Source organism: Acomys russatus, chromosome 13 (genome assembly GCF_903995435.1).
Source record: "Acomys russatus chromosome 13, mAcoRus1.1, whole genome shotgun sequence".
Taxonomy (NCBI): Eukaryota; Metazoa; Chordata; class Mammalia; order Rodentia; family Muridae; genus Acomys; species Acomys russatus.
The window spans coordinates 60,136,866-60,159,792 of NC_067149.1; the positions used below are offsets into that span (position 1 = coordinate 60,136,866).

The 22,927-nt window shown below is 41.9% G+C and overlaps 1 protein-coding gene across 4 annotated transcripts in view; it reads right to left on the minus strand.

Annotated features, from left to right (window-relative positions):
* The window catches only part of Eps8 (epidermal growth factor receptor pathway substrate 8), a 169,631-nt gene that overhangs the window by 43,709 nt on the left and 102,995 nt on the right, over window positions 1–22,927 (minus strand). For 3 of the 4 annotated variants that reach the window (XM_051155513.1, XM_051155514.1, XM_051155512.1), the window contains exons 2-8: window positions 16,917–16,996; window positions 15,250–15,326; window positions 6,229–6,296; window positions 5,070–5,231; window positions 4,784–4,933; window positions 1,124–1,206; window positions 292–428 (exon numbers count right to left, since the gene is read on the minus strand). In XM_051155513.1, the coding sequence (XP_051011470.1) occupies window positions 292–428; window positions 1,124–1,206; window positions 4,784–4,933; window positions 5,070–5,231; window positions 6,229–6,296; window positions 15,250–15,326; window positions 16,917–16,975 (736 nt within the window). In that variant the 5' untranslated portion in view covers window positions 16,976–16,996. Of the gene's footprint in view, window positions 1–291; window positions 429–1,123; window positions 1,207–4,783; window positions 4,934–5,069; window positions 5,232–6,228; window positions 6,297–10,322; window positions 10,405–15,249; window positions 15,327–16,916; window positions 16,997–22,927 lie in introns of those variants that run through there. The other variant, XM_051155515.1, reaches the window with a different exon arrangement.

Sequence of the window (22,927 nt, forward strand, 5' to 3'; positions counted from 1 at the left end):
AGTATTTTGGGCTTTTGGGCTTCTCTTTGGCACATGCTCTATTATCGTGTTTGTAACTGGGAGTCAAGTGAGACTTCCTCTCTTGGTAGTAAATAAAGGGCTGCGGCCCTCACAGAGTATTAAATGGCTGGCATGAATTCTCATGGATAATAACCTTAACAGAAATCAAGACTTAACTTTATCACACCAAAGATTTAATCCCTTACAATGAGCTGTAGCCTACAGAAGAATGTGAAAGACTGAGTGACACCACAACGCTGTGGTTCCTCAGTAGTAGCTCTGGGTACTTACAGTCACCCTGGTCAGCTGCCCAGGCAGACCAGGCTGCCACTCGGCTTCTGACGTCCACCTGTGTGACAGTCCCTGGCGGCACAGGGGCCGGAGCTCTGGGAGGAGGGGGGATTCCGGGGTCTGCCTTGGCAATCATCCTAAAAGTGAAAAGCAAATTAATAAGTTGGGCTGCTGCTGTCTCTACTTCTGTGACAACATTTAGTTCTCTCAAGTGGTGGGGTTTCCCCTTCAGCCTCAGGAGTAAACAACCGCCAAGGAAAGGCGGATTGCCAACCCACTCCACCGTGGCTGCTGCTAAGTTGCCGAGACACAGAAATACAGAAAAATTTAAATTTCATGGGAAACAACGTTGAATTTTTGTCTAAGTCATATAATATTTTAAAAGCTTTTGGACACATGGTTTATACATGGGGCAGTGATCCTGGGTCATCTTGAGAAGCTGTGCAGGATGCAGAATTGGAGATGAGGAAGCTGGGGACTGACAAGGCGGTAAGGGCAAGCTAGTTGAGAGTAAAGGTTGTGGTTTAAAAAGGTGAATGACGTAATCCCCCTCAAGAACAGTCATAGGGGAGGGGAATAATGGGAAAATGGGGGGGGGGGAGGAATGGGAGGATACAAGGGATGGGATAAACATTGAGATGTAACAAGAATAAATTAATAAAAAAAAAAAAAGAAAAAAAGAAAAAAAAAGAAAATGTTTTTAAATATTCTGTAACACACACACACACACACACAAAAGGTGAATGATTCACCTCTATTGAGAATGATTGCTCTAAACCCTCAGGAGCAAAGAGCAGACGTGCTATCCAATCCTATCATTTTACAAACTCACCTGAGGGCCTCAGGTCGCCTCTTCTGTTTCCCGCCTTTACTGTCACTGATCGCACTTTCAATATCCTCACTAATTAGGTTTGCCTGCAAGGAGAGATGAGTTATCAGAAGGCCACAGGCTTGTCTGAGTTTTGATATAAAGATTGAAACAGAAAAAAAAAAACCATATGCATTGTTTGCATCGGTAAGCATCTTGGTGTAATGCAGATAGGAAGACAGTTTTAACATCTGCCTTAAAAATATGACTCTGGTTTGTAATAGTGAATTTTATAGTGACAGAACTCAAATACTGAATTTAAGGTTAATCTAAGTCCAGATTCCTTCCCAAGAGCCCAATATAAAAAGGCAAATGCACAAAGGAAAGAGGTGGGAGAAGCAGGCTCATGGCTGATGGGTCCCTCCCCTCCCTGCCCCAGGGGAGTCTATTAACCCACAAAAACAATCGGCAGGCCCAACAGAGACGCCCGAGCTTAAGGCAAACCTACACATATGGTTGGGTCTGCAGTGTTGCTGCAAGGCCACACATTAAAGGCCAGATCAGCCTTCAAACAGGAGATGGTCAGAGGAGTGTGCTCTTAAGGAGGACAGTGGGGTTGCCAGATACTTCCTGTCTCTCTCTTTTCACTTCCTGCTTTCCATGAAGTGAACAGCAATTCTACCACACACTTCTTCCTCCCATAGACCTTTCTATCAAGGTACGAAGGCAAGGTACCAAATAGAAGGCTCCAAAACCAGGAGGAAAAACAGATCTTCCCTCTTTATAAGTTTCTTAGCTCAGGTGCTTTGCCACAGTGATGGAAAGTTCACACAGCACTGCAGCCACAGGGTGGATCTCAGCTCTAGATTGCATCCATTTGCATAACCACTTTATTTTTCCATTTCAGGTAAGAATCAACAATCTGCCACCATGAAATTTCCCACTATTTTTCCAACAAGACCATTGATTAGATTCTCTTGAGAATCCAAGGGAGGTTTGTAACGAAGGTGTTAATTTTTCTTGGTTATGAAATTTATTTGTAGCTTGTAACTTTCACTGTATATAAGGCTGTTGCTCATGTATTCATTTTCTATTTTTGTGCTTGTATGCTCTGTGTAATTATGTATATTTTTCTCAGACATATGAGTCACGTGTTCTTTAACAGTAAGCACTGATGAGCATAAAAATTTAGAACTGATGGGAATCTTCAAGATCATCCAGTTTATTTGAGAGAGAGAAAGGAGAAAGTGTGTGTGTGTGTGTGTGTGTGTGTGTGTGTGTGTGTGTGTGTGTGTATGTGTGTGCACGCGCATGCATGCTTAGGCACAGTGGTACAAGTCAGAAAACAACCTCAGGTGATGTTTTTCACCTCAGACCTTGCCTGAGGCAGGCTTTTGGTTGAGTAGCCCTACAAAAAAATTCTCCTGTCTCTGCATCTCATCTCCCTGGAGGCATGCAAGGATTATAGACACATACTTCCACAGCTGGCTTTACACAGGTTCTGGGGATTCAAACTTCGGTACTTAGACATGTGCATCAAGCCTTTCATCCATTAATCATCACCCCCAACCTTTGTTTATTCTCCTTTAATTTTCTGAGGAAAGCTAGGTGAAACAGCCTTGTCTGAATCAGGTTTGAAATAAGATTACACTGTGATGGATCCCAGGACAGTGTCATTCCCTTAGAACATTCTAGTCCAACATATTCTAGATGTCCAACATAAGGCCAAAGGCCTCTGTTATATGGAGGACTAAAATTGGAGGTGTCTAGAACCTTGGACTTCTATGAAGAAAGTTATCATCATAAAGGAGGCAAATGTACCATGTGGCATCCCATAATAAAAATTTAAACTCAAAAAGTGTTATCACAAGATGTTCCACACACAAACTAGTTACACCTCATAGCAAGGTACTTGGATTAAGTTAGCAAGAAAGGCATGCCTCACAAAGGGAGTGTGGCATCAGAGAGGGAGTGTGTGTTTGTGTATGTGTGTGTGTGTGTGTGTACACACATATACATACATATATACACATACACATATATATACACATATATGTATGTGTGTGTATATATATCCTTAAAGTCATTAAAATAATTCATAAATTCCAAAAGTTACAGTACATAAAAAGCTGATGAACATCAAACTACAAGTTACTTAAAAAACACAGTTCCTTTCAAGTAAGAGTTTGATAATCATCTATGGAATAAATTAAAATTAGAAAAAACAAAGCAAAATATACTGTTAACAACAGTCTTCATATGCTGCGGTTTAATGTCAAAGAAATTCTGACAAGATCAAGCGATCCTTTGTGCTGGTCTAAAATCTCTCTACAAGATAAAAGTTACAAATAAAGCTCTGCTCTGGGAGCATGCCGTGGTGGCCTGACTGAGACCTGTTCCTCCGATTTATGAACACTGGGCCCCCACTGGGCAGTTGTTACAGGAACTACATTATTCAGGAAGAGCTTTGAGATTATAAGTCTCTGACAACTTCCAGTTGACTCTCTCTGCACCCTGTCCCTGCTACCACACCTGCTGTGTGCGCCCATGACAATTCACCATGACAGACTCCTGCCCCCCCCCCAACCCCCGATGCTATAAATTCAAATAAACCGTTTCCTTCCCTAAGTTGATTCTGGACAGTAGCAGAAGAGAAACTAGGCCAGGTGCCAAACAACCAAAGGTAATTTCTCTTTTAAAGAAATCAACTCAGAAAATTAAGACATCCAATGCTGAAGATAAATTCTAAGGCTCAAAAAAGTGTCACAAATTATATTCATTTAGAAATTATAGTTAGACTGTAAAATAAAAATCTGGAGGTGCTAGCACATTATTATTGGTAACTATGCACAACTGTTTCTCATTTCCTATAGAGATTATAAATCCTGAACAAAGTTTCAAGTAACATAATTAAATGGTAAATTTGAAATCAACACTATGAGACAGTCTAGGTCTCTCACTGAAAGAATACAAGCTCTGAGGATAGTGAGGAACAAAACAGAATTGTAGCACACTTAATTATCGTTTATCCACGCAGCATGATTTTTTATTGATCTCATTTGAGTTATATGTGCAGGGCCCCTGATAAGAGTTTCATACATCATCTATGCTTTGTAAACAGATAAACAACACACATCTATGTTTGATTCCTAATTTTTAACAGGCTCTTACTCTAAAGGCCAGGCTGATCTCTGACTAGCAGCAATTCTCCTGCCTCACTCCTGAGTGGTGGAATGACAAGTAAGAGGCATCATGCCTTGAGTTTTTTTTTTTTAAACATAGTTATTAACCTTCCTCTTTTGTTTACTTGAGTGGAAAATGAGGGAAGACACTTAGGTGCTGGTTTTCATTATCACATTCCCGGCATCTTAAACCCTGACACCTAATAGCTGAGTGACCATGGTGGGTCATTTGAAAGCTTCAGAACATTTTTGATGCAGGCTATGGGAGGAACTAGGACCTGGGAAATGCCTCCACTGTTCTTGTGGAGGATGGGAATTTAGCACCTAGCACCCACATCAGGCAGCTCACGTATCGTTTATAATCCCAGCTCCTGGGGATCTGTCACACCCCTCTGGCCTCTCTGGGTACCTGCATGCACATGCACATGCACATGCACAGAAAACACACACACACACACACACACACACACACACAGAAATAATGGGAGGTTGAGTCTTTTACCTTAACCTCATCACACTGGAAAAGGTGAAGATCTGGCTTGCTCTGGGTTGCTTCTTTGCATACCAAGGCAAGAATGGAATCATAACTGCATGCATGCACCACAGCTTGGCAATGTTGGATTGTATTTAAAGGAAAATTCTCCAATTCATTCTAAAAAAAAAAATTAAATAAATATTGAATAGTGTCAAACATCCACTCATGTTCCAAGAATCTGTCCTGATTGAATGCATTGATATTTCTGGTACATTGCTGAAGGAAAACAATAGCATAAGCCTCATAAACTTGCCTTTGATTCTAAATCAATCAGGCTCACAGCTCGGTCATCCACTTGCAGAATCATATCTTGAGTCCATACTTTGCCCTTGGCATCAAGCAACTTCAGCTTCCTTATTCCATCATCGACAGTTATCATAGCATCTTTCCGGTCCAGCACAAAGGTAGTCAGATGCTTGTGGTCCGCAAAAAAAGGGAAGAAAAGAAAAACTTTCAACACATAAACAAAGGCCTCTCAGTACATGCTTTCCAAAAGGGAGAAGACTTTGTGTAATGGAGTCAGTTAACAGAAACTCAAAGGATGAATACACTACGACCTCAGCTACTGTACTGAGGGGTGGGGCTGAGTGCACTTTTGTTGAACACACAAAATGATGTCTTGATTTGTAAGTTTCTAAACCTGTTTTGTGCTGAATCACGTGGAGCTACAACAGCAGGGTATAAAAACAAATTCTTGACAGTTAAAAAAAAAAAAAAAGAAAACGAGCATTGTCCTTAAATTAGGGACTCCTCACCTTGTTCAGATAGCTATTTAAATGCTGCACAACAGCAGCAAGCCCAGTGGCCACAACAACATCCTGGGCACCTACGCGGGACCAGTGGCTATGGTACTGTTTTCTAGCAACTGCCACGGACGCCCTCTCCTGAAACTACTATCCTGAAATGAAATGGTTTAGTTTTAATTAGACATGCTTGAGATAAGCAGAGAACTGAAAACAGCAACTTAGAAATGATGTCTCTGCTTACATATTTTCCCCTATAAACAGGGGCCGTTTTCATTCCAATTAAGAACCAATGTCTGCAAAACTAAAAAGAAACCGGTGTCTAATAAAAGCTAGTAATGACATTCAATAAAAATAAATATAAAGTTGAGCTACTTTGTGTATCAAAGTTTAATTTCAGTGTGAAATGGGAGCCTTTCTCTTGTTTTAACTGGGCTAGCAATGGCCAATGAATAACAGTTATTATTGCAATCTATTTATTATGAAACCACAAACAATAGCTTCACATGTAACCTCTCAGTTTTACAAAAGAAAAAAATCTAGATGAAAGATCCATATAAACTAAAATACATCCTATTCAAGTGAAATGAAATGCAATTCTTATTTCACTCCCAATTTGTATGCCCCTTAAGAGTCATCCTAAGGACTGGCAGGAACAATTCTTCTTACTTCCACTCGGTACTGGGACACATCGGACACACTGCTGACGCTGTCTCGGGCATAGTTCTTCCTTTGTTCTGAAAGATAAGTTTTGAGAAGCCATTATTTAGCTCCTAGTAGGCTTGAGTTCGTATGCTGGAGTCACATGGCACCTTGGAAGCTAGCCTATCTCACGCATGCATACAGCAGCTGTCAAGCCCCCATGATGAGCTGTACCTGAAGACACTCATCACTCAGAGGCAATGCCATGATCGCAAAAAAAAAAACCCAACAGCACATAAGAACCCTTGAACCCCATTTAAATCTTGAGAGTCCCAAATGTTAAGATTATAAATTTCCTAGGTTTTAAATATTTTATGAACTGTGCATATGCACATGTTTGAGAGAATATACACACATAAGTACAGGAGTCGGCGAGGGGCAGAAAGGAGGCGCTGGATCCTCTGGAGCTGGAGGTACAGGCAGTTATGAGCTGTCTCTTGTGGGTGCTGGGAACTGAACTCTGGCCCTCCACAAAACAGTTACACTCTTAACCACAAAGAGCTCCCACCGGTCCCCAACACTGTAAGTTCTATAGGCTTTATTAATCAGGAACCTACTGTTTATGAAAAAGATTTTAAAAAACAGCTTGCAAATTTCATCTGTTGATGTGCCCAGGCCAAAATATAACTGTGAATGCTGTCACAGGTACCATGTTCTATGAGGGGGATGACTGTTTAAAACAGACGCTGCAAGGGCCATTTCCTTCCCAATGTCCAAATGAGGGACAGCGTTAGAGGAGATTCCAAACTGATTCAATCCCAAGAATCGTCACAAGCACTAACAACTGTCACATACCAACAGAACACACAAAGGAGAATCTCAGAATTATAGAGACAAGCTGGTAGGGAAAATGAGTCAGCTAAGTAGGCAGCTGCTGCATCAAACTACTCAGCGGGCAGAAGAAAGAAAAGAACACTTTTTTAAAGATGCTGCAAAACCAAAAATAAAAAAATAAAAAAATAAAAAAATTGGCAATTGTTAATTTCCAATCACATAATTTATTTGGGATTTTTTGGGTTTTTTTTTTAATTTTGTCTAAGGCAGAATGCTTGGGCCGAAAGGAAAGAATCTAGTAGGTGATCAGGGGACTCTGTGATTCTAAATCTAACTTTTCAGTTTGTCCCTAAGTAAGAAACTAGATTTGGGCAAGAGTCTTAATGGTCTGGGTCTTAGAGAGTTTACTGTAAACAAAGGGTTAAACATGTTAAATGTAAAGGACCTTAAAGCCTTAAAGCTTTGGCAAACTTAAGTGTTTGTCCTTGGTTTTGTTCATGCTTGCATGCATGTGTGTGCATATTTTTGTCTGTATGTCTATATGTCATACATGTTGTGTATATATATATATATATATGTATATGTATGCATGTATGTATGTATGTATGTTTCTTTTCACTTCTAGATGTTCTACACTGAAAAGGTCTGTAAAAACTGAAGGAAGACAAAGTAGAAAAATATAAAGTACATATGTACCCTCAAAACATCAGAATCTAATGTTTTAAGAAACTTAACAAATTACTGATTTGCAAATATATGAAAGCAATGATTTTTTTCCAATTCATATTTATCTAGGAACCATCCGTGTTTCTCTTATCTCCATTCATGCTGTCCCAGCCTATTTTGGTTTTGCTTTTGCAGCATTAAAATGATTCAATAAAAGCACACACTGCACAGACTTCACTCTTGGCTACCTTTCTTTTTTTGTTTGGATGATGATCGGAAGAAGTACGCTCCGTCTGTTCCTACCAAAACAGTGTGGTCAGCAGAAAGATCTGGCTTCACCTGCGGTTTTCCCAGAGCACACACCTGCCCTTGTAACATACTTCACAGGTGAAACCGACTGAACCATGGCTTTGCGAGCAGCTGAGGGTCAGTGTGAGACACTACTACATGGACAACTGTGGAAAACCCTCCGTAACACACGGAACATGACATGTAACTCATGGAGACATCTGAAAAGAGAAGTTCTAGAAGGAACCGCTACTTCAAAGTCACGGGTTCATCAGGTTCTCACTCAACTCACTGGCACAGCCTCAGAACTCGAGATTTGACCTGTGGATAGCAGAGGAAATGGCGGTGGTTGCCATGGTACCCGATGACTGGGTGATATGGTGGCTCCAGGATATTCAGATGCTTGGCTGCGTCTTCCAGATAACATGATTGGCAAACACAGGTGCAGGGCCTGAATGCTGTATGAGGTTTTTGGTTATGAAGAAGCAAAGGTTCAGCCCCAGATTTCAGGACACACGGTATGCCAGCCGCAGGAAAACATAACGTACAGGAGCAGGAAATGACTAAGCGTGACAGCAAGTGTCCCTCTGACTGCAAGCAAGTGAACTGTCGCTCCTAATATTCCTAACTTGCCTTCATTACCACGCCTCACAATATGTAAGTCACAGAGAAGTACCTCAGAAGGCCCTTCAAGATGTATTAATGCCATAAAAATGACTTAAGAAAGGGAAATAATTCTGGTGATCTAACGTCAAGAGCTACCGTTCACTGCTGACATCTGAGCAGGCAATTTTGAAAGGATGAAGTGGAAGGCAACTGTGGCGTCTGTTCTGAGGGGAACCCTATGCACTTCTAAGTCCAGCGGTAAAGAGCACCCTGGGCCCTGCGCTGAAAACCTGGCAAAGCCTTGGAACAGCATGAATGGACGCTTTCTGCATTGTCTTCCCCAATGGAGCCGGCAAGAAGCAGCCATGGAAAATCTCCACTTTGTCTCACAGTGGTTCTCATCCTTGGCTACCCACGGCCATGGGCTTTAGAACCACTTTGTGGGCCCCACTCTAAAAGATTCCCGGGCACTATGCCAGCGTTCATCAGGCCACTGGGATTTATAAAGCTCCCAAAGATACTGGGATGTGGAGACAGGGGTATAACCTTCCACTCCAGAACTCATGAAAATGCCACCTCATCTACTGTAGTCCCCTTGAGAGACAATGCTGCCGTTTGTGTTAGGGTGTAAATAACAGACAAATGGCACATTAAATAACAAATAAATAAATTTGAGTGTGGAGTTCTGAGTTTCTCAACTCCCTGTGCAAAAGCCAGTGTCTCTCCATCACCTGCCTGACCTTCCTTCCCTTTCTGCTTTCTTCCCCTTCCCCCACTCCCCACTTTCTTCCTCTATCTCAAAATAAAGTATACCTAGTAACAACTTTGTTTTCTTTGAATAACACTAATTGTGTTTCACTATTATTTTCCTATTAGGTTTAATTCCATGGAACAGAATACACAAACACGCTCAGACAGATTAAATTCAATAAATAATGAGACAAATTCTTTGCAGATCATTTAGCACTAAGCTGGTATGCTCTTACAAAACTAACAGCCAATCGTAAGGACAGAAATATTAAGTTGCAGTTTCATTTGACTGCTCAGTTTTCACAACTGCACTTCCTCAGGTAAACTGGCATTGGTCCTAATGCTTATTTTAGCTACTTTGTTCTCTATGGCAACATTTAAAAGAGTTAATATTTGGGCTGGAGAGATGGCTGAGAGGTTAAGAGCACTGACTGCTCTTCCAGAGGTCTTGTATTCAATTCCCAGCAACCCCTGGGTGATTCACAACCATCTATAATGTGATCTGATGCCCTCTTCTGGCCTGCAAGTGTACGTGCAGGCAGAGCACTGTATACATAATAATAAATAAATAAATCTTTTTTTAAAAAGTTAATATTCAGGTACACAGCTGAGGCCTTCTCCTTTTTCATTTCTCAGAACACAGTGCCTGGACCATTTAACAAACAAAAAACAAACAAAATGCAACAAAGAGCAACTTCCGAAGAATGTCTGTCTAAATAAAACAAGAGGCTGAAGTCCGTAGTGCCATATTCCACAGTCTTAACAATAACAGCAGCAACAACAAAATTTCAACCAATAACAACTCCGAATAGCTTCAGGAAGTCCCTGAAACTAACTAGACTCACTAGGCCCTTCCCTGCCAAAGTAAGCGATAGAAGCAGAGTCACTCTCAGGAGGGCAAAGCGGAGGTGCAAGAGCAGACCAGCTGGCCGGAAGAAACAGAGACCAGCTGAGCTGCCTGAAGAGGTTTGGATTACCTGAAGAAAGGGCACTCTGAGACATACTGAGCTGCCTGCAGACTGTGCAGTAGGCTCCAGCTTCCCAGCTTTGTGAGCTGTCACCGGGACTGGTGCGGGCTTTGGCTGATGCAGCTGTCTTTGAGTCATTTCTGCTTCTGTAAATAACCCCCTCACCTACATTCCTGTAAGTAACTGCAGTAAAACTCACGGCTCACCAAGTTGGACTCTGCCGGTGTCTGTACTTTGATCTGCCAAGGGCTCTGGTCTGGTGTGAATAGACGTGTGTGTTGCACTTCCCAGGAAGGGTTTTGCCACACAACAACAGTACCACACGTGTGCCTGGTGCCTACAGAGCCTAGAGGAGGGTATCTTGGAACCGGAATAACAAATAGTTGTGAGCCACTAGGTGGGTTCCGGGAATTGAACCTGGGTCCTCTGCAAACGCAGCAAGTGCTCCTAACCACTGAGCCATCTTTACAGTCCCAGGATGTCTGTCTACTTTATACATGTTATTTAAACTTCTGATTTAGCTGATTCTGTCACAGCATAACTCAAGACACATCTCACCTCTCTTTCCTGAATAAAAAATATTAAAGGCCACTTGCATTTTTTCAAATAATGTCCCCATCGATTTTACTAGATTAAAAAAGATCTTGTGTGTATAAAAGGGGGAGTTGTGGCAAGAGTGACAGTCAGGGGACAACGGCAGAAGTCCGTTTTCTCCAGGCTGTACCCCAGGATCAAACTCAGATCCTCAGTCTTGGCAGTGGCAGCTTGTATCTCTCTGTCCCCCCAAATTATTTAGTATTCTTCTTAACATGTGTGTGTGTGTGTGTGTGTGTGTGTGTGTGTGTGTCTGTGTGTGTGTTCTGAATACATTACTTTTCACTCTCCAATTACCACCAAGCTCCTGGCACTTCACTAATCCTTTATAGTCGCTCTATAAGCAGCTCTTGAGCACAAATTATACACTAGCCACTGTGCTGATCAAAAAGCATGGGGAACCCTGCACAGAACAAGAGAAATGGAGGCCACCTTCCTGGGATAACTGTGTACATGAGTGTCACACTGGCTTTTTACAATATCCATATAGTTACTCCCTACAATGTCTGGGAAACACAGCTGACTTTCCAGAGCAGAGTTCAAGGCTCAGGTCCTCTGTGAAACCCCCGCTGACCACTCCTCAGCAAGCAAAACTGCTGTCCCATCACATCTACTTTCTAGCATCCAAGCGGAATTGAAAAATATCCCCATGAATATTTTATTTACCTTTAATTAATATGTTGTTAATATATTATTGCTGTAGTATACATGAATATATCTGTATCATATGTCTGCTAGTATAATTAATATTTTATTAGTCTTTTATTACAATAGTTTTCTCTGTATGGATATGCAGTTTTCTCAGCAACGCTGTTGAAGAGGCATCTTTGTTGAGACTCAGATCACTGTAGCTCTGTCTGATTCATTTCTGGTTTGTTTATTCTACCTCATTGGGCCACGTGTCTGTTTTTGTTACTATGACTCTACAGTATAATTTGAAGTCAAGAATTCCATTATATCTAGTTTGTTCTTTTTCTCAGGACTGCATTAGCTACTTGGGGTCTTTGGTGCTTCCGTATATTTTTTTTTCCCCCATGTCACTGAAGAATGATACTGGAGTCTTAATGTGAACTGTAGTAAATTTCAAAGATGGTTTAGGTAGCACAGCTATATTCACAATCGTAGTTCTGCCAACCCATGAATAGGGACTGTCTTCTCATCTGATGTATTCTTCAATGTTTTTCTTCAGTGTTTTAATGTTTTCATCATAGAAGTTCCTCACCCACCTGCTTCAGTGATCTTGGCTATTTATTTTTATTTGTGAGGATATTGTGAATGGGATTATTTTCCCAGTTTATTTCTCACCATACTCATTATTATAAGAAAAGTTTTGTATTCCACTGCCCTATGAGTTTTCTGTTAGAGTCTTCAGGGTCTTTTCAGCATAGAAGGACCGTTGCCTCCTTCCTCTCACACGTGTATCCTTCACTCCTACATTCTTATCTTGCTATGAATGATGATGCTGGACTTTGCCAACGGCTTATTCTGCATCTGTGAGACACTTAGACATCCGCGATTCTATTTATGCGCTGTTTTATGTTTGTTGGTGAACATATGTTCAAGCATCTTTGCATTCTTCAAACAAAACCAACATGGCCATGGTTTATGATATTTTCACTGTGTTGCTGAATTTTATTTTGCATGTGTTTTATTGAGAATTTTTGCATCTATGTTAATCAACGAGATTTATTTATAGTTCAGTTTTTGTTATATCCTTCTCCAATTTTATTATCAGAATTAAACTGGCTTCATAAAAAGAATTTGATAGTGTTACTTCCATTTCCGCTTAGGAGGCAGCATGGAGAGTGAGGAGCTTTGGAGCTTTGGTGGTCACTCTTTTTTTAAGATCTAATAGAATTCAGAAGTGAGTCCATACGTACCTGGGTTCTCCTCTGCCTGAAGACTCAAAAGCTGCTTCAAAACTAACACTCTCCCCCCGCCCTTTCTCCATACATATTTCTGTGTGTGTTTAAGTTGTTCAGTCATTCATATCCTTTGGTTCAACTTGGATATGTGGTTATATGTGTTAGGAAATAGTTCTTGCTAGCCTATCTCACCAAAATTCACACTGGCAATAAAAATCTGTCATTTATCAGTGAGCTGACTCAAGGGCATGGAAAAAGAGCCGATGATGCTAACAACGATCCAGCATACAAATGGACTTAATAAATAGCAGTCTAGAAATGGCATGTAGAACGGATTATTTTATCCTTACAAAAACCATTTCATTTGTTCATTTCTTCCAGCCTGTCTCCACTCTACAAGGACCTTAGAGTCAGGGATCAGGCATTACCGGTTTTATTCTGAACACACATTAATCACGAAATAAGTGGTGCTGAATACATCCTCTATTTCCAAGCCCCAAGTGACTAAGCTGTGGTTAGACTGTCTCAGTGTGGTTTTACCCATGGACAGATGGTACTCTCAACTAATCAGAGAAACCTCTTTTTTGAGTGAATACAATCCCAGCTGCTCATGTTGCAGAGAATGAGGGTAGGTTAATGCTCAGCCTTAACCAAGACATCTATACCACACCCTCCAAGGCCAGGGAAACATCATGCAAGAGGGAAAGGCAAGAATGTAAGATCTGGACACAGGGAAAAGGATTCTGAAATGCCGTCTTCTGTGAAAGACACAGCTATGGCCATCACAAACTCACAGCAACTGCACAGGAATGGGCCTGTTAACAATCAGGCAAGGACAAAGGAGGGAACTCAGCCCTCCCTCACTGATAAACTGTTAGCTACGGATACATTTGGGAGATGTGGAGTCATTTCCTTCTATTGCACACACGCTGGTGACCCCAGCAGGCTTCAGTAGATAGTTCCAACTCAATGGTCACATGAATGGCCCTGGTTAAACTAAATATGTCACTAAACAACCAAAGATATGAACCTGGGAAAAGAATGCGTAGGGAGTATGGGGGGCGGGGTGTTGATAGGGATGGCAGAAGATAAAGAGTATAGGAGGAGTAATCAGCATCACTATATACATGTATGGAACTGTCAAAGCACAAACTTAATTTTTTAAAAAGTCTCAATATGACACAAAGAAAATTGAAAACAGCATTAGTGACATTATCATAGCTATTGAGAAACACATTTATATATGGTATTAAATCCACTTTATGAAGGTATGATTTGAGTTGTAAAGTCAATTCACAGAGAATATAGGTCAAAACAAATCTCAAAACTTTAGGATTAGAAAGTATTACCACCAAACCTATAGATCTAGATAATGTATAGTAATTCCCAAACTTAGAAAATGATATTTTTTCCTATACCATACAGTAACAATGACAATAAGCATAACAATAGGAAATATTTACAGTGCTTTCCCCTTTTACACTACTTTGGAAACAGTTTGCTCTAAACCACTTATTCTCATTACAGTGTTACCAGATAGCAACCTGATAAAGATGTGATGCAAGCAGGTGAAGGCATTCGCTGAAGGTCATTCAGTCACTATGTGGCAGAACTCTGCTTGAACACAGGAACTCTAGCCACTGTCTATGCTGCTAATCATGATTCTATCTTGATTATTTGTTACAAAATAATAGAAGGCCATAAAAATGCTCTATAAACAATAACCTTCCCAAGCCAGTGTGTAGGCCTCAAGAGCCCTCAATTTCTTTTTAGTAGCTTGTGCTGTGTTTTAGGTAGAAAACAAATACAGTAAACAGGGCTGGAGATGTAGCTCTGTTGTTACCATGCACAGAGCCCAAGCACTATGTAAACCGGACACGGTGGCATATGACTGCCAATGTTAGGACTCAGGAGGTGGAGGCAGGAGGATCAATAGTTCAAGGTTATTCTTAGCCACTTGAGGTACATGAGACTCTGTCTCAAAACTAAAATTATGCATATGCAAGACAGATTACAGAGGTTACTGGAAGACCCAGAGGGAATAGAGAGAAAGCCTGGCTAGTTTGTAATCCAGGAAGAAATTCCATCAAGATAACTTGGCATATTGAAATAGTACCCCCCTAACCCCAATTCAATAGCTATAAGGAAAAAGGTAAAAAGGTACATATCTTCGGGCCCAGCTGGCTTGGCCATGAAGATCAGCACACATTTTATAGATAACACAAGAAACCCCACTGAGGCCTCAGCACCAAGCTCTAGACTTCTTAAAGCACTCAGTACATTTCATTCCTGGTTCCAGGTCATATAAAAGAAGCAAGAACCATAGTTTGGTTTTGCAAAGATTCTAAACTAGACGTTATCCAGTTAGCTCTGTCATTTCAAACACTGCATCAGGTTATGAGCTTGAACACTGACCTTAAAAACACAAGTCTTAAGCAGTCAGACCTAGAAGGAGCCTCTCAGACAGGTATACGTACCATAAAGGGCCTTTGCACTTGTTTTTGAACTATGTTCTCTGTCCATCTGGGAATAGGGCGGTGAAGATCCGTAACCACTGTAATAACAAACAAAAACTGCTCATTGTCTTGGGTTAAAGTCCACCGTGGGTAATAAAAATTCAGAACCAAGAGTTTAAAATGTCGACGTACCATGAGCACCAACTGTTTTCTTAAAAACATACCAAGTTTATACTAACTGAAGTAGCCAATAGGAGTCAGTTCCTGCTCAGGCGAGTCATGAGTAAACAGAAATATAAATCAGGTGATGCCACTGAGGACCATGGGGCCAGCCTCAGCCAATTCTCAATGCCAAGTCAGCGCTACAGCAGAGAATTCAACAATGCTTGACATATGAGAAAACAGACCTTTGCTCATATTCTGTGACATTGTTACAACTCCCTAGTGACGTCACCTACAATAAACGCTATTTTTCACAAGCACTGCACAGCCAACCCGAATAAAAAACCACTGGTAAATGCGACCTGCCTTATCACATAACTGGCTTCTTTTACTAATGTTAAATGAAATACATACTGGTTTATTTCAATTTAATCAGTAAATGTTTACTAAGCTTCAAACCCTAGAAGAATGGGGAGGTTAGGAGGAGGGATAGGTGGTACTTTCAAACAACAAGCAAACCAAAGGACTGCAACAGACTGGTGTCTGAGTAAAACTAATAGACCTGCCGTTCAAGGTCAAGAAATGATTGATTTTTCTTACCAGGCTATCCAGGATTTTACTACCACACTGACAAGCAAGAAGAACCCAAGCTAAGAGAAAGCCTCTAGCCGGCAGGTGAGGAGTAATCAAGCCTGGAAGAAGGACGCATGGCACTAACTCCAGGAAGAACTCAGAATGGAAGAGCAGTCACTAGAAGTGGCATTCTGAGGACAGGGGACTAACTGGGAAAGTAATGTGGATGGGAACCTCTTATGTCCTATTTAATAATTAAGTGTGTCTCCCTATGCACAGTGAGCATTACCCGACCTAACAAATATATAGAACATATGCAGCATATTGAATATATGCTGCAATGCCAAATATAAAAAAGCCATATTGCACATGCCACAGAAGATAACAGCTACCCAATTCAGGCCTGTGGTTTCAACTGACAGCAGGAGGCTTGGGGATGGCTGTCTGGTTTTGTTTCCTTGTTGTTGTGTGCAATGGCAAATATCTATATAGTGCAGACTGTTTTACAAATAACAACAGAATGATCCAGAGGCATTCACAGCTCTAATACATATTTGATGACAAAAGGCGACAAGACATAAAATTCCAGCCTATAATACCTTCCAACTACATAATAGTATCCTTTGGGCCAGTGTTTTCTTAGCCTTTTAAAAAATATGGCTTTTAATAATAATGTGAGTTAGTAATAAAAAAAGACTACTTCTGAATGAATTACTAATGGGCTGGATAAAGAAATGTAACGAGCATTTTCATTAAAAATATGCTTTAAACTAGCTAGGCGTGGATGCACGATTGAAGCATTATCTCTTGGGAGGGAAGGGCTGTAAGATCAAGGTTAGACCAGACTACACAGAAAGTTCCAGGCTAGTCTGGAATAAGAACATCTCGTTAAACAAACAAACAGCAGCACACTAAGCCCCTGCCCCGCATTACACACGAACCTTTCAACTTACTTCATTTGAGAAGGGTAGATTCCATAACCACTGGGGTGGTTAGACATGTGACCATTCATCCTGGCTCTCACGCCTCTGTTCTAAAAATAGAAAGGCACATAGGTCAAAGGTAATAAACGAATCAGGGCATCTCAGTTTTACTGCCAGTGCAATGCTCGAGAGGCAAACAGGAAGGTCTGTGCCTTCGAGGGCTCAGGCTCAGACGAATGCATGAACAAATAAAAGAAGCCCCGGCTGGTTTTTAGAACTGACATAAAGACTCTAAGCTGATTTAGTGAGTTAAGGCAAAACCGACAACAGAATCCTAAGTCATCTAAGTACACAGCATAATTCTACATCCTTCCTGTACTACCTGTCATCTCCGTGGGATGTAAGCCTAGTACCTCATTATAAAAGCAACGTGGACTCGACTCAATGACAAACATATAAAACTCAGAAAAGCACCTGAAGGAAAACCAGACTCTGTAAAAGACAACCTTGAAGAGCTCACGCTTGGCCCTTGTGAGGCCCTGGGCTCAGTCCTCACACCAAAGTCACATCAGATTCAATTCAATTCATTCAACCGTCTCTTCAATTGCCTGCCTGCTGCCACGCATCTGGCTTCCCCTCCTTTTTTCTCTCCCTTCCTTCATTGCACATCTAACAACATCCTGTCATTCTTACACACCTTGATTCATCTTTGCACATCGAGCAACATCTTGCCGTTCTCATGCACTTTGATTCATCCTTTTTAAAGACAGTATTTACTCACACATACCTTTTACTTCTCATGAGAAAATAACTGTCAGAATCAAAACCTCGTATTAAACTTCAGAAGCTGTTTAAAAATGCATCTCATAAATGGAACAAATTTCCCAGAAATGAGTGGGAGCAAAGGCTGCTCAGGTAAAAACACTGTTACACACAGCTGAGGACCAGAGTCCTATCCCTGGACCCCATGGCGGAAGCAGAGGGCTGACTCCAGAAAGTTGTCCTCTGACCAGAATGTTGCTACACACGTGCGTGTGCAAACAGGTGCACACAACCACAACAATAAAAATCTTAAAAATTCCCTTCAAACAAGACAAACAAGTGAAAGCAAGTAAAAAAGCCCTCATCATCAGTAGAATGGCCTTTTCTCTCTTTTCTAGAAAGATGAAAATGTTGCTGTGCTAAGCAGTATCTACTTATCCTGGATCCATAGTCCTCTCTGGTTCTCTGTCACTAACCCAACCTGCATTGTTTTTGCTTTCTGTGCCCTTTCCATTATACTGTTATTGCCCCTCAACCGTCAGGGAGAGTGCACATCCCTCTAGCTATATCATAACACAAGAGTCGGGGCGGGAGACGAGGCAGCTACTGAGTGCTGAGTTGGTGACAGGAACTAAGACAGATACTAAGGCGTCTCTTTCTGTCTCTCTGTCTCTGTCTCTAATTTATTTATTTATTCACTTTAGGTATTAATCCCAGCCCCCTCCCTCCTCTCCTCCCAGTCTCTCCCTCCCACCCTCTTTCCTCATCCCTTCTTCCCAGAGAAGGGAGTCTCCCCACCCCCAACTCTCCTCCCCCTCCCCCCACCGGGCCATCCTGCTCCACCACTTCAGGACTAAGCAAGTCCTCTTCCACTGAGGCTGGACAAGACTGCTCAGCTAGGAGAAAGGGATCCAATAGCAGGCAGCTGTGTCCATGTCAGAGACTCCAACCCTACCCCCTCACCCCCCCCCCCCACCTCCCCACCCCCACTCGAGTTGCCAAGGGACCTAAGTGAGGACTGAGCTGTCCATCAGGACTGAAGCACCAACCTAAGTGCATGCATAGACTGGACCTAGGCCTCCTACACTTACGGGTCACTTCTGTGGTGAATAAACTAGCTGTGGCCTCAGCCACACAGTCACAAGTCTAGGGATAAGAACAGACCCTTACTGAATAAATTTAGACTTATATAACGCAGCTGCTATTATGAAGGCAAGTTCAGCATTAGCGTGGGAGACTATAAGAGGGGAACAATTCAGATCAAAAGGACATTAAAGAAATCATATTCAAGACTCAGTAATTTCCCCGCTAACTCTTCCTCATTCTTTCATCTCAGTTCAATCAATCGCAGTGTCCTTGGGGAGCTCTTATTGACCTTCCTGAATAAATAGAACCACATTATCTGATACTCCCCACACTACAAACAAACCTTCAAAGTCTGCACAACAGCTGTAGCTTTTCATTTGTTAGTTAATTCCTGACTTCACCAGACTATTGGTTCTCAAAGGGCCTGGACTTTTGTTTGAGACTGCTGTTGTTCAAACACTCAGTGGGCACTGGGCATTCAATAGGTGTCCATTAAACAGTTGTTCAAAGCGAGGAGAGAGAAGGAAAAGCCTGGAGCCCTCTTTCCAAAGAGCCAAAGAGCATGTGGTCTTAAAGAGACAACATCAGTTTCTACAGACTGACGTAAGTAATTAATTCTCGGTTCTACAGGATCCACCTGAAATCCAGTACGCTTTTGTGAGAGAGAAAAGCCACTCACCTTTGGAAGGGCCAGAGCTTGACTTTGCCCTTAAGTAATGGCTAGAATGTAGAGGTCCCGCCAACAGTGGAGTGAACCCCAGCTTCCCAACACTGCTCGCCTATTAGCCTACTACTTGAAAACAAGTGTCTAGAGAAAGGAACTGAGGAAGTTAGAGACGTGTCACCTCCAAGCACACCAAATGGTCACACAGACTCACAAGCTGAATTCCTCTGAGGAAGTGAGCTACACAGAGGACCTTGTGACTGCATCTTCCTACATGCAGCAAATCACAGTGGCCCTCGCTTCTGAGAGGGAGGGGTGTCCTTAACATATGAAGCTGGGGGACAGCCGTGACCACCAGAGGCTGACACCCTTCTTTACAGTGAATGAGATGAGCAATGGGGTGAGGGGGTTGGAGTGGAACAGTTACCTTCTATCAGCTGCTGCTACTCCAGTCACATGTATCTCTCAGTGACACTTATCCAACAGGTCCTGAACAATGCTGTATGTCTATTGTCTAAAAACTATAAAAGCATCATACTTGGGTCACTTCCTCAGACTCCAATCTAGTGAGAGGCCCTTGGGTGTCTTAATGTTGATTTTTAAAACGTAGCTTTTTCTCTTACTCTTCAGCTCTTCTGGTTCCAGGGCCCAGACAAAAAGTGCACCCAAGAACTAAAGAGCAGGGAGATGCCACTCCCCTACAGAACAAAGAAACACTCACATCTAAACTGTGGGATACAGAGGTAGATGGGGCCAGATAGTTCTTGCATAGCAGGCATGGAGACCAACTGAACCCCTGTGAGACAGCAGGACAGAGACACATGTCTATAATCCCAGTGCTGGGAAGGTGAGCTAACTGGAACCCTGTGGCTTGCTACTTACCAAGTAAGGGGTAAAAGACCACCTCAGAAAAGCAAGGTACACGGTAGGTACTTGAGGATTGTACATTTGAGGTTGACCCCTCCACGAGCACAAATGTAAGTGCCTACATGTACCCATAAATGGATTTAAACACACATGTACACACACAGATATTCGTGCCTACATGTAGGTGAGGCTGGCTCTTCTAAAAGCCTACTAATATCATGTGCCTGTTTCCATTTCCATGGTTTGTGTTCCCAGTTTGGGTTTTGAGTCAGATACAATAAAGAAGTTAATGGGAGGGGGGCTGCTTACTGATTTTCATGGTAGAAAGATCCCCACCCCAGCTATCAGTGATTCAACAGTCTACAGAACCTTCTCAGTGTCTCCCAATTTGCTCTCAAGAGACACCAGGGTACCAACTAGAATGCTTGCTTGTTGCATTTCAGGTGGGGAAGAGCACTTCAGAAGGAGAGTGAAGGGGTTGGGATGCAGCATTTGACATGGAAAGCTGGAATCCTAACACAGACTCCTCCATTGTTTGGCTCAGGCAAGTCAATTAAGCCTATCTCAGCTCAGCCAGAGAGGATTCTGTGTTTCCTAGCTCATGGGGAGCGAGTAAGCATCAAGTAAGTCAGACACAAGTTTCTTCAAAAGGAGAGAGAGAGAGAGAGAGAGAGAGAGAGAGAGAGAGAGAGAGAGGAGAAATGTTCTTTCACAGCAGGCTGGTTTATTCTGAATATAAATTAAATCCCTGGGCCTTGTGCTGGTTTTGATCTGGTTTGCATTTCAAAACCACAGCAGCTGGTTTTAATGAAAAGTGGCAGCCTGGGCATCCCGGCTCCTGTGTTTGGTTCTTCCTAGGAGCCTAATAAATGCGTGGTTTGTGTCCTGTCTTAAAAGAGTGATCTGTCACATTGGGAGAATAGTAGAAAAGGGAATAGAAAAATGTCAATTTGCTAAATTGAATTTCAAATATAGAAAGGCGTCCCACTGGGCCACTGTAGCTTCACTTGTCACTGTGGTCATGTGGTATTTCACATGGCGGGGGGGGGGGGGGGGGGGGGGGGGCTTTCAGATGTCTAAACATAGCCAGGGCAGAACACTCCTCCCAAAGGAAACAGCATGTTGTTGTTCTTTCTAAAGGCTCTTAAAGATATGCTCAGTTTAATGCCTAGGTAGCACTTAGATAGGAGACAGGGATCAGCGCTTCCTAATGAGACAGGTGTTTTTATTTTCACCATCGTTATCACTTTATGGACTTGCAAATGCACTTAATGGTAACAATTCCCTTCAACTGGACTTCAATCTCCTCAGGAAACACTATTCTCCAGTCATGGTTTATTAGAACGTCCCTTGTTTTCTAAGCAAAGTAACATCCTTTGGTGATTGCAAAAGGAAGAGCTACAGTGACGAATGCAAAGGGAGACACCAAAGAAGCGCAATTTTCAATCAGTGAAAAACCACTTAAAGAAGAGATAAATGGGGTGACAGTCAGACAAAAGCAACACGTTAAATTCATAGTAAAAAGTCTGAAGAATCCTAAAGAGAAACAACTGCAATTTCGGAGTTTGCAGCTGATGTCAATTTTCAAGCAATAAATGAAAATTCCGTAATGACTGAAAATCTCACCTACTCAGTCTCGTTACATGGAGCTAGTAACTCTCAGCCCAGTGAGCAGCCATTTGGACACCTTCTCTCTAAATGGTACAGACTTCTTTGGTTTTTAAAGTGCCTCTTAGGATTTGACTGGGGATCTTGATGTACCCATCTCAGTGGAAGAGATAACAGAGAAGGGGGATATAATTAGTTTACGGCTTTAACCAAAAGACATGAAGCCATGTGTATGAAAACTTTGGTGGGGGAGGGGGTTGGTTTGTTAGTTTTCAAGACAGGGTCTTACTATACCTGTTAGCCCGGAACTCACTATATCGATCACAGAGATCTACCTGTCTCTACCTTCTGAGTACTGGAACTACAAGCAAGTGCTAACTACACCCCGTCAATTTCTACCAAAACTTTAAGACATCGTCTGCTAATGGTTTTACTTAAAACTTAAACACTGAAGCCTGGACTGGCAATACAGGAAAACCTGAGAGCTCAAGGTCTGTTTGGGCTGTACAGCAAGCTCAAAAACACACTGTACAACATGCAATTCTCTGTTATAAAACAAATATAAACAATGTTCTTAAAGTATTGGGAGTGTAGCTCAGTGGTAGAGTGCTTGCCTAGTCCACACAAGGCTCTGGGTTCTGTTCTCAGCGTAAAGCAGAAGCCAACTTTAATTATGGACTATTAGACTGTAGATTAAGTTGTGATTATAAAATAAACCTTAAGTATTTAAAATAATTTTTGCTTTACATGAGGGTTATGAAAGATACCTGTCCACGGAGTTCTGTTTATGCCATTGCCTTACTGTTAATGTCACATTAGTGTGCTGTTTGGAAAAAACACCAGGGAACCAGTGTCAACGGTCCACTGAAGCCAAAGGTTCATGGTGTTATTGACTGCACGCCTCTGTCCATTCCAGGGTCAGCTCCACGGCCCTGTGTTGTACTTAGTCCTTCCACGCCCATCCCTCCTGTAGCTGAGCATCTCTCCCATGCCCGTAGCTTTTGGAGAGCCAATTATTAGACCCTTGGCTTTGCTGGAAAGAGCTTATTACGAA